At 41.7% G+C, this 12,815-nt stretch overlaps 1 protein-coding gene across 1 annotated transcript; it reads right to left on the bottom strand.

Annotated features, from left to right (window-relative positions):
• Positions 1-3,766: 3,766 nt before the first annotated feature.
• On the bottom strand, positions 3,767-4,546 carry C5H21orf140 (chromosome 5 C21orf140 homolog). The gene has a single exon (XM_020162689.2). The coding sequence runs from the start codon at positions 4,544-4,546 to the stop codon at positions 3,767-3,769; it is 780 nt and encodes a 259-aa protein (XP_020018278.2).
• Positions 4,547-12,815: the final 8,269 nt, after the last annotated feature.

Here is a 12,815-nt window from a genome sequence, read left to right as displayed (position 1 = left end):
ACCACTCAGGAGAACAGCACCACCAACATCATGAACTCTGTTACAGAGGACTTGTCTACAGATGTGTAGCCAACCCTGGATTGCTATGTGTCATTACCCACTGTTAATTTCAACAGTGCACTAAACTCGACTGTTCCCAAAGAGATTCTGGGCTGGACTCACCAGCCCACATGTCCTACCTCCACCAGGAGAAATCTCTTATTATTGTTAATTCCCTAATTTATTGCAGATGGTCCTAAAAGAAATGCCAGAGAACAAAGTTTCCTTTGATCAAAGTATCTTGAGATGTGTCTAGTCTTACTTCCCATTGATAAAAAGAAGCAAAAATTTTCCTCCAAGAGTAAAAAGGAAATGAGCTCAGTGACATTAGGTCTAATTGGGGACACATTTGCTTTGACTTTAGTCTGGACTGTGATGATATGGTCTTCAGCTTTTTGAGCATCATAGGTACCAGACACAATGTAGTGTCCTGGTGTGTGTGACACCATCTTAATGCCCTCAACCTATTTTGCTAATAAGTTAATTGAGCCTCAGGGAAGAAAAGCAACTTAGCCAAAGTCTCATAGCTAATAAGTTGCAAACTTGAGATTGCAAGATGTCCGTTCAAATCCCAAAGTGTACTTTCTGCTACAAGTTTCCATGCTTTGTATAAAACATTTCTTAATTACGAACAATCTTATGTAACTAAATTACATACACTAAAGGTGGCCTTTTCGATCTCTCTGGTAATATTGATGTTCTCTTTCCTCTACTTGCTTCTCTAATGACTAAACAAGATCTCAAAGGAAGAGAACTCTAAACCCATTTTATTAAATTGTTTTGGTTTTCAAAAAAAAAATAGATCCTGTTGGTTTATCTTGTTTATCTGATAACCTAAAAAACATTCAGTTATATTTTCTCACTGCAAAATAATGTACTTTAAAAAAGTAGCCTGCCTCCTCCTCAATTTTGCATTGAAGTCTGTTTTTGTTGTGGTGTCCAGCTAGAGATGGACACCTGGTGGACGCCTGATGTCTCTTCTGATTTTCTTATGCCATATAAAGAAGAAAAGGCTGGTGTTTCAATAACCAAGCTAAGCAGGGTGGCTGGGAGCATGGGCTTTGGATTCTGACAGCCCTAATGACATCCCTACTTCTGCTTCCTCATCTTTAATGCCTGCTATGGCTGCATGAGGATTGAATGAGCTGCTTATTGGTGGACAGCCATTGGGAATATTGGCTCTAATATGACCTTTGGATTTGAATCCTAGCTCCTCTGCATAGGAAGTTACATCATTTCTCTGCACCCAGGTTTCTACATCTGTGTAATATAGATAATAATGAATCCTCCATTACAGCAGTTGTGAGGACTAAATGAGTCCTCAGTTCGATGGGTAACTGACTCATAGACACACACAACTAGTGACAGGAGAGTCAGGGCCAGAATCCAAACCTTCTACCAGGAAGTCCTTGCATCCATCTCTGACTACTCCATGCACAGCTGTGGGTGTTCATTACCCCAGGACTCTGGGTAGGTGTGTACTAAGTATGACATGAGGCAAACCCACTCATATCCCAAACTCAGGCCCTCTGCACTTGGGCCTGCACAGTGGTGGTACATTGAAGAGACTAAGGAAATTTGAATGCTGTTTACTTGCTCTTAAGGAAATTAAATCCTAAAAATATGGGATGTAGAGAAAATGACCACATGAATGGAGTTGGTTCACCAGGTTAATTGCCAAGGGTTAATGCAGTATTTCAATTAGCAGAATAAGATATTCATTAGCAGCTATGACTGTTATCAGTGCCCCAACTCCTGACACAGAATGTTCTCTTGTATGGAAAAAGTCTGTATAGATGATCTGGTTAAGGACTTAGATGATTCTGGATTACCCAGGTGGGCCCTAAATACAAAGTCAAGAGTAAGAGAAAGGCAGAAGGAGATTCGACACAGATTAGGGCAGGAAGTGGTGAGGCCACAAGCCAAGGAATGCCACCAGAAGCTGGAGAAGCCAGTAAGACTCTCCCTGAGATCCTCCATCTGGAGTGCTGCCCTACCAACACCTTGGTTTTAGCTCAGTGGAATTGATTTCTGACTTATGGCCTGCTTAACTGGCAGAGAAACATTTCTGCTGTTTTCAGCTCTCAGTTTATGGTAATTTGTTACAGTAGCCACAGGAAAATGATACAGTGCCTTTGGCTGTAAAGGAGAATCTGTGAAAACTGAAACTGCTATTCTGAGTAGCTGGCTTGGGGTATCACTCATCTCCAGATAAAAGGCAGACTAGGTTTCTTGTTTTTTAATGACTACAAAAGATTGTAGGAGTCTACTACTTAGTGCTGAGAAGCACCGAATGCCTATTTTAATCTGACTAAGTCTTTCTGAATAATGCAAGGAGACTCTGGAGGAAAACAAGCAGAGAACTTGATGATCCCTGCATTTGCCTCATGACCTTCTTATGTACTTGGGTCTATTGGGAATTGGGTAGAAATTTTCATGTTATCTTTTGGATCTACTTTATTTTTTCAGAGCTGTTTTTTAGGTTTGTAGCTAAATTGAGCAAAAAGTACCAAGTTCCCATATGCTACCTTCCCGTACCCTACAGCCTTCTTCACTACCCCACATAAATTACTTTTGACAGTACTTGGGTTTGAACTCCAGGCCTTTCTCACGTGCTCTATCACTTGAACCAGACCCCAACCCTCCTTATTGCTTTAGTTATCTTTTAGATAGAATCTTGAGGGATTTTTTTGCCCAGGGTTGGCCTCAGACTGCAAACCTACCTATGCCTCCCTTGTAGCTGGGATTACAGGAGTAAGCCACCATCCTCAGTATAAAATTTTTTACACATATAAGAGTGATTACTTCGATCATAAAATTACTGTCTGGGTATACATAAACAAGAGTGAATTTTATGATCTGTTGAATAGGAATCTGTTTTTTTTCTATAAATGGTAAAAATACAACCACAAATCTTTACACCCTATATCAGCAGCAGCCCCAAACTTGAGTAGGGTGTTGTACCAGCTGCAGGGGGCTCAGCTACAGGGTCCCCAGATGAAATTCCATGGCAAAGTCATGTGACTTCTGATTGGGATTCTTGTAGTTGGATGAGAGATTTGTTGAGTACATGGATTTCACAGACCCCCCACCAATGCCACCTGTTCACCCTAGCTCCCTGTTCAATTGAACCATCAGAGCCATGGATCCCCAGATCCCTTACTGGGACTTCCAATTTGCCTCGGGTAGTCTGCTGAGGATTCACTGCTCTGATGCCTTTCACCACCCCCGACCACCTTGCTGAGGAAGAAGGACAATAGGAAGGGAAGGTCTTGCTGGGCGATGTTTCTTACTGATGACAATTGGCTTTCCTGTGGATAATTAGATGGGCTGGAACTGGTTGGCAGTTCATTTTAATCATGTGGGTGACTACACACTTGGTTTTTGGGTTTTTTTTTCTCTTTTCCTCAGACCTAAATTTTAACCACATCGCCTTTAATCCTGTTTACCCTTACTCAAACACCTCCCTCCTTTGGGCTAGGTTGGCCCTAGTCCTCCCATTGACATGGCCCTCAAAGTGACCTTTGCAAGATGAAAATCAAGACCCCTAATTTACCAACAAGCTTTAATGAAGCCTCCAGTAAACTCAGGATATTAACAACATCCTTAGGACCCTCTCAGTCCTCACAGCACTCCTATGAGGTCACAACTGGAGTATCCATGGTGACAGTGTTCCAGGATGAAGCTCAACGGAGTTGGTGGTAGAGCCCATAGGTGTGGCAGAGCCTTACTGCTTGTTGGAGGAATCGCTTGTAGAAAACGTCCCAAGATAATAATTTTCCCACCTCCGTACTTTGTTAGTTAGTGTTTTCCACTTGCTTAGGTTTATCCTTTCAATGCCTTTGTTAATTAAATCACTGAAAAGTATGTATTGATAAGAATAGACACTATCAATGGACTGCAGACAAAACTCTTTCCTGTTGTTGATGATAAACCACTTCACAGAAGACCAGGCTGAGTCTAAGGGATTTAGGTAATTATAAGGGGAAGGCAGTGACAGTAGCTCATGGCCATAGGACTTGGCCACGTCTGAACAGCACGTGATGCTTGTTAAATTAATGCTTGCTGGGACAGGAGACTGAGCCTCAGCCTCTTTGTCTTCCTTTGGCTTCATCTCATCCTGCTGCCTTCTCTCTTTGACCACGATGGCACACTTTCCATAGGCCTTCTTTGTCACATCACAGAACTCAAAGAAGAGGCCACTGTCTTGTTTGATGCATAGCTCATCTCTTAGGAACATCCGGTATTTCCAAGGCACCCATCCCTGACTGCCACCAGCATGCACAATACACCAACTTGGAGTCTGCATGAAATATCCATTACTAAAATCTGCCCCTGTTGCTAGACTTTCTGGGATATCAGTTTCCCCCAAATACACAGTCTTAAATCCATCATATTGCAGTGCTCTCAGGGCTTTCAGATATTGTAGGCATTGCTTCCTCTTGATGCTATCAAATTGACTTCTGATGATGACATTTTTTAAAAGAGGGTTTGCAAAGTGAGACATGGTGGTTTCTCAAGTGTTTTATATGTCTCCATCAGGGGAGACCTGGCAAGTGTGGGGTGATGACCTCATAAAGGGCTTTCTTACAGCTGTGCTAGTCCCATAGCTTTGCTTCAGACTCAAAGCATCATGGGACATGTACTCAAAATAGCTCCCCTTCTGGCCTATCTGCTATGGGAATGGAAAAGGCAATTTTGATATCACTACTGTAATGGGTCTAGGACAGAGATTGATGGTCTTTTTATAGTGATGGATCAACTTTCTCACTCCTATACATTTCATTAGGATGGAAAGAAATACCTACATTATTCATCCACTCCATTGCACTTACTAATGAAGCAGGCATTGTGCCATGAACCAGGAGGTAGTAATGGCAGGTTCAGGGAGGCCTGGAATGTGAGTGGGATGTGTCTGTGTATGCACAAAGCTTGTGTCAGCTGCCTGCTTGCACAATCAAGTGGCTTTTCCAAGTGGCATAAAGGATGTGTGATAAACAGCAAAAGAAACTCAGCCTGCATACCTGTCTTTTTGGGCCTGCCCATTCTTGAGCTAATTCAACACATTACCTGAAAAGCACTTTTAAATTGATATACTCAGGAAAAATGATAGTTTGCTTCCACCTCTAGTAGCCTCTTCAATTTTCTTTGTATTTTCTAGTCTCTTAAAGCTAAAGACATTTCATAAACGTGCCCAAGGGATTCCCTCAAATGAAGATATGGGCAAAATGCTTTATCCAGTCCTTTGCTCCAGATTGAATGGTGAGGATTTCCTCTTCCTGTCCCTCTACCACCAGGGTTTTCTTGGGACTCCAGTGAGACCACCATCATGGCAAAGCTGGCATGAAGCACACAGTCCCTAAATATCCTCACAGAGGCCAGGGTAGCAGGTTTGGGCTGGTAATTAGCTTCTGGTCATTTTCTCTTTGGATTTTTCTTTTAGTAGTGGAAAACACTTTGACACCAATTTGATGTAGATGTCAACTGTGTTAAAGCAGAAGTGTGGCTTCTCTGGTTGATGTGGTAATGGTGCTCCCAGAGTCCCTGCTCAGTCATCCCATATATCCTCTCCCCTATCCCAAGGGACCCTATGGCCTGGAATGTCAGTGTGGAACACTATGTAGTACAATGAAGTCATTTCTAACAACTCTTCACTTCTCATCTAATTTTCAGTTATGGATATGGGAAACTTGCTCAGAAGTATGAGAGAATATAATGTGTTGACTTTTATGTGTGTATGCATACACATATTTGCTTATATTTTCACATAGAAACAACAGAGAAATGAAGTAGACACTAATGAATGAAGTAGACACCTGTAAAGAGGAGAGAGAGAACAGGAGGGAAGAAAAAATCAAGAACTTTGGAAAATGGACACATTTTTATATTTAAGTTACAATTTAAAAACAAAAGCAAGTCACAAAAACTAAAATGAAATGGTCACTTTTTAACAAAAATAAAATAAGCATAAATAGCAAGAGAAATTACAGAAAACATATGAATGCATGAAGATTGAATAATGTACGATCAGTGGGTCATCAAAGGAATCACAGGAAACTAAAAATTCCTAGAACCAAATGAAAGTGAAAACACAATACACGGGAATCTGTAGATACAGTAAAAGTGGTTCTAAGATGGAAGTTTATACCTATAAATGCCTACATTAAAAAAATGAGAGAGCTCAAATGACCCATTGATGTACATCAAGGTCTTAGAAAAATGAAAATAAGTCAATTCTCAAATTAGTAGAAGGAAAGAAATGATAAAGATTAGAGCTGAAATTAATGAATGAAAACGAAAAGAACACTACAAGGATCAACAAAATAGAGTTAGTTCTTTAAAAAATTAACAAGATTAATAAACTCTTAGCCAAACTAACAGAGGGAAAAGGTACAAATTAATAATATTAGAGATAATTTACAACAGACACCACTGAAATCTAGAGGACAATAAGAGAATATTTTGAAAAGTTATATTCCAAGAAGTTAGAAAATCTAGATGAAATAACTTTCTAGATACATATGATCTACTGAAATTAAACCAAGAAAACTGACACAGGTTAATAAGTAATGAGACTGAAGCAGTAATAAAAAGTCTACCAACCAAAAAAAAAAGGAGAAATTCACTGAATTCTAAAGAAAAACATCAATGATTCCTAAATAATTCCACAAAATAGAAAGGGAGCAGACACTTTAAAACTTATTCTAAAAAGTCAATATGCCCTGATGCCTAAACCAGATAAGGACACACACACAAAAGAAATGCAAATTATAGTCAATTTGCTTGATGAACATAGGCACAAAAATCATCAATGAAATGCTTACAAACTGAATTCAACAGCACATTAAAAAGATCAGACATCATGATAAAGTTGGATTCATTCCAGGAATGAAGGATGTTTCAATTTATGCAAATAAATAAATGGGATACAGCACATAAAGTCAAGAACAAGCCTCTCAATAGATGCAGAAAAGGCCTTTGACAAAATTCAACATCCCTTCACAATAAAAGCTGGAGTAACTAAGAATAAAGGATCATAACTAAACATAATAAAGACTATATCTGAGACCTATAGCCAACATTAAATTAAAAGGGAAAAAACTGAAAGCGTTTCCCCTGAAATCAGAAATGAAACAAGGCTTTCTGCTATAGCAACTCTTATTCAGTATAGTGCTTGAAAATTTAGCCAGAGTAATAAGGCGAGAAAAAGAAATAAAAGGGATTTGAGTAGGACTAGAAGAAGTCAAATTCTCCCTATTTACAGATGATATGGTACTATACATAAAAGACCTGAAAGACTACTAGGAGACTCTTAGATCTGATAAATACTCTGAGCAAAGTAGAAGGAAATCAAATCAACATATAAAAATCAATAGTTTTTCAAAAACAATCATTAGATTTTCTGTACTACAACAAACAAAAAATTTGCTGAGAAAGAAATCAGGAAAACAATCCTATTCACAATAATCCAAAAAATACCTAGGAATAAACCTAACCAAAGAAGTGAAAGGCATCTTTAATGAAAATCATAAAACACTGAAGAAACTGACAAAGACATCAAAAGGTAGAGAGACAGCCCATGACCGTGGGTCAACAGAAATAATATTGTGAAAATGGCCATATTACCAAAAGCCAAATACAGATTCAATGCAATCCCTATCAAAATTACAGTGACATTCTTCAAAGAAACAGAAAAAAAAATTCCTAAAATTTACATGAAAGTACAAAAGACCCTGAATATCCAAAGTAATCCTGTGGGAGGAAAAAAAGAGGTATCACAATACTTAACTTTAAATTATACTATAGAGCTACTAACTAAAACAGCATGGTATTGGCACAAAACAGACATGTAGATCAATGCAATAGAGTAGAGGAGCCAAAAATAAACCCACACAGCTACAGCCATCCAATTTTTGACAAAGTTGCCAAAAATGTCTATTGAAAAAGACAGACTCTTTAGCAAGTAGTGTTGAGAAAACTGGTAGCTACATGCAGAAGACTGAAACTTTATTTCTACGTCTAACCCTTATCAAAATCAACTCAAAATAGATCAAAGACCTTAATCTGAAACTGCTAGGGGAAACACATCAAGATGTATAGACAATGACTTTCTGAATAGGACTCTAACAGTTCAGGAAATAAGAACAAGAATTGAGAAATGGAATCATATCAAATTAAAAAGCTTCTGAATAGCAGAGGACACAAACACCAGAGTGACAAGACAGCCTATAGAATGGGATAAAGTCTTTGCCAGTTATTCATCCAACAGGGATTAATATCCAGAAAATATAAAGAACAAAAAAATTAAACAAGAAAAGAATAAATAATCTGATCAACAAATTGCAAGTGAACTGAACAAACAGTTCTCAAAAGATGAAATACAAATGGCCAATAAATACATGAAAAAATGTCCAACATCTTAACTATCAGGGAAGTACAAATCAAAACTGTGGTCAGATTCCATCTCACCCCAGTCAGAATGGCAATCATCAGAAAACAAAAACACAACAAATGCAGGTGAGGGAAAAAGGAAATTTTATACATTGTGGTTGGGAATCAGTACCAGAGGGACCTGGACTCAAAAAAACACTGCACCCTGAGTGTCCAGATATACTCAGAGAGCCTCCCTGCCCCAACTTCCCTCTCCCTTCCCCTGCAGCCTCTGCTAAGACAGGTGGCCAGTACCTTGGGCCCCCTCCCTCCACCTGAGGCCTCCCCTTCCTCCAGCCTCTCCACGCTGAGCCTCCTTTTCCGGGATTCTTCTTTGTCACTGTAGCTGCAGGGCTGCTGAGGGCCTGAGAGAGAGAACAGAACTTCATGGGTCACCCCTGGTTTATTATCAGATTGGACCACCAGGGGAGCAGTATGGTGCGCCTCTGTAATGACCTGTGAGGGGAACACCTTGGCAGCCACCTCCCTGGCAGGGGGCAAACCTTGCTGGCACCAGAAGCCTCCCGGCTTACCATACCCAGCCTTCCCCTGGGCCCTGGAGTCACTATATCTGTCTTTCTAGATACAACTTCTTCTCCACTGCCCAGGTAATCAACATTCTGAGGTAGAACACTGTAATATTTTTAATTCACTTGAATTAATTTCATGCAATGAGCAGAACAAATTTGTTCAAAGATGGAAAAGCTTCACTTGATCTCATAGGATAGGGTGAGGGGGCTAAAATCATGTGTGAGTATTGCTGTGTTCTGTTGGACTGGTTGTCACCTGGTATAGATCATGATCTTTTCCAAAGAAAAGAGACTACTTAGTAACTATCAGTACAAAAAATGAAAACAAAAACCTCACCAACAAAAATTTCAAAGCAGTTGGTGCTATAAGTAGATGTGTATGTACCTGTGGCTGGGGTGAGTGCATTCCACAAACACACTCACATTTCTTTATTTACATGGAAACACTGGGTATTGTGCTTGGGTCTTCTTACCCCAGCTCCCAAGGCCAGAGCAGAGCAGGGGACTGAAGTCACTTCATCGTGGGCACCCTGGTCACTGTGAGCCTCTGGGGAGCTGCTCAGATCCAAGCCCTTGTGGTCCTGTCACCTAGGCACTAGAGTCTTCACTGGGAATTCAGCCCATCCAGGTCCCAAAGCCATACCTCTAAGAGGCACAGTCACCTTCAGGAGGACCAAGAATGATGAGCCAAGAACTTCTCAGGTTCCCCAACCCAAGAGGCACTGTCTGATCCTAGGCTGGGAGACAGCTGTCCTCCATTTCTCTCCCCTCAGTGACATTGTCCTTTCTCCTTCCCTCACTGGAATGAGTGGAAGGACCTCTAACTTACACAGGGGCAGGGTCTGGCCTCAAGTGTCCAGCCTGGCCTCACAACCTCCTTTAAGGTCCCAGAGGGCCTGGTGCCCACCTATGAAAGGCAAATCAGGAAGGAGGACATGCTGAGGACAAACTTAGTAGATGACCCTCTCACTCTGTGTGTGTGTGTGAACTCATATGTTGGAACTGTCTGGACTCCCAGCGATGCTTCTGGGGTGATACTTCCAGTGAAGCAGGTCTGTAAGTCATTTGAGATCATAAAGCCCCTGCTCTGTTGGTGACAGGGGAAAATCATTGTTTTTAAGCACTGAGAGCTGGGAGAGTTCCTGGGCACCTTTTCACCACCATGGCCCATAGAGTTGGCACATTCCTTACCCCATTTACCAAAGAAGGCCAGGGAGGGAGGCCTAGGGCCCCTTCCTCTCTTGCCTACCAAGAGACAAACCCTCAACTTGCCTCTTTCTCTATAGAAGTGATTTTTTAAAAGATCTTTAAAAAAAAAATTCTGAATGTACCCGATCTCATCTGATCTTGGAAGCTAAGCAGGGTTGGGCTTGGATGGGAGAAAAAACATTCTTAGGGCTGGAAGCATGGTTCAAGGTAGAGTGCCAGCCTAGCAAGTATGAAGCATTGAGTTCAACCCCGCCAGTACCTCAAAACAAAAAGAAAATTCTTTTTAAAAAGTCCTTTCTAGGACTGAGGAACAGATCACGACCAAGGGGCTCCTTACATTCTAGACTTTCCATGGAAAATGAGAAAATCAGACTTATCTGCCCTAATATTTGATGGTTCTCTTTCTTATAAGCCCATAAATGTGTGCTGGTTGACAAAAGAGAGAGAGAGAAAGAGAGGGAGAGAATAGATTGTGTATAGGTGTGTGGAAGTGTGTATGTGTGAATATGAACACATTGGAGTGTATTTGCATGTGTGTGTGCACGTGGGGATGGTGTGTGCATATATCTGTGAATGTATTTACATAGGTGTGTGTACGAGTGGGGTGTTGCATGTGTGAACGGATATACACAAGAGTGTATTTACACGTGTGAGTACATATACTTACGTGTGTGTGTACTTGGGAGTGTATTTGCACGTGTGAATGTGTGCATATGCAGGGAATGCTGTGTGTGAGTGTGGATGTGGGGAGTATATTTACACATGCATGTGTGTATTGCAAGGCTGTGTGTGAATTTGAGCTTGTGTGTTGATGGGGGTGTGTGCACAAACATGAGAAAGCATGTCTATATACATGTCTGCATGTGTGTAATAATAACATGTGGCCTATGTTATTAGTTAATGAGCGAGTGTGCACGCAGCTGTGTACTGTGAACACCTGCACCTGTCAGTGCACACCCAACTCCGGATGTGCTTCCTGTTTTCAGAAGGGAGAATGTGGTGCTGGGCCTGGCAGCCTCCCACAGCCCTCTCCCACGGTGTCCCCAGATACCAAGCTGGGATGGAACTGGCATCATTAGGACAGTGACCAAATCCTTTCCAACCTCCTCAGCTCCTCCCTTGGTTGAAGCAAAGCCGCCAACTCTGCCTTCTCCTGAGCTCTCACATGAGAGAGAAGGCAGCCAAGAGCTCAGGCTCATGCCTGTAATCCTATCTACTTGGGAGGTTGAGAGATCAGGAGGATTGTGGTTCAAGACCAACCCTAATAGTTCTCAAGACCCCATCTCCAAAATAACCCAAGCAAAATGGGCTGGAGGTGTGGCTCAAGCAATAGGGGGAACCGAGGCTCTTGGGGCCTCCCATCTAATAAAGTGACTGCCTGGTTGGATCCATTACCTAGAAAAAAAAAGAGGTGTTGGCTTAACACACCTTGATCATGAGCCCAAGCACTGGGTCTGGACTGATACCTTGGCCACCCTTTCATGTGGCCAAACAGATAGGAAGTAGCAGGGCTGAGACAAACATTGTTTTTCTGATCCCCAGTCCAGCACTGAGCTGCAGGCCTGACCCAAACTAGTAGTCTTATCACTCCTCACCCGAAAATAATTCTTTGGACAAAAACTTAACAGAAACATCACAGGGCTTTGAAAGCTGATAATCTCAGATTTAAACCTCTTACTAAGTTTCAATGTGTGACAATATTTCTTAACTTCTCTCAGCCTCAGTTGCCTAATACTAGCCCTTTATAGAGTTTATAAGAGGGTCACCAGCGCTGGCATAAATGCACCTGTAATTTGACAGCGTTCTTTAGATTAGTTTTCTTCTCTTCCTTTTGCACCTTTCATGGACAGATGGTTGCCTACGTGGGTTCCATCTCCCCTGTCCCCTTCACAGTGATAGATACCCAGAGTTTGGTTCAGGTGTTCCTCATCTCCTGTGATGCTCAGGTTCTTTGGGAGGAAACCACACCAACTCCTGCTCCAGGCTTAGGCGTATCAGCACATTCCACTCCCTGACCCATTGCCATGGTTAAGGGTGACCTAGACACCACCAGATAAACCTCAGGCTTCTTGCTTGGACTTCTGGGCACTCAGGCTTGGAGACAGGCCAGACTCACTTCCCTGCAGTCCTCTTCCTCTGGGAGGAGACCTGTCTTTCATCCTTCAGGTAGAATACCTTAGCAGCTCTGTTCAAACACAACACATCCCTACTGCTTGTGCTCACGCTGGGACCCCACTTTATTTTCTGCTAATTAAACATGCAGAGTGTTTGCAAGGCAAGGTGTGGGATGAAGGGCCCCAACTGGCTTGGAGATGAGGCAGCTCCCTGTTGCCTATGTAGTAATAAAAGGACCCAGATGAGTCAGTTCCTGTCTGGACCTTGGTGGTTTCTTAGGGCAGAGGGCTGGTGATAACTGAAGTTTTACAATCCAGAAGGAACCCGGAAAGCTCTGCGTCTTCCTGGCAAATAAAAATTACAATAATAAAACTCTTGGAGAACTCTAGGATTTATGTGCACAGGAAGGAATCCACACCACAGAAATCATGTGACTTCACTTGACACTCATGACTTTTATGGGAGGCTCAATAACATACTCCCACTGGTTGG

The sequence above is a fragment of the Castor canadensis genome, chromosome 5, assembly GCF_047511655.1.
Source record: "Castor canadensis chromosome 5, mCasCan1.hap1v2, whole genome shotgun sequence".
Taxonomy (NCBI): Eukaryota; Metazoa; Chordata; class Mammalia; order Rodentia; family Castoridae; genus Castor; species Castor canadensis.
The sequence above is the reverse complement of the archived record's forward strand: the minus strand, read 5'-3'. Positions and strand labels throughout refer to the sequence as shown.

What these genes read in the sequence shown, in the direction of transcription:
- C5H21orf140 (XM_020162689.2), bottom strand. Translation starts at nt 4,546, where the DNA reads ATGTCTCACTTTGCAAACCCTCTTTTAAAAAATGTCATCATCAGAAGT.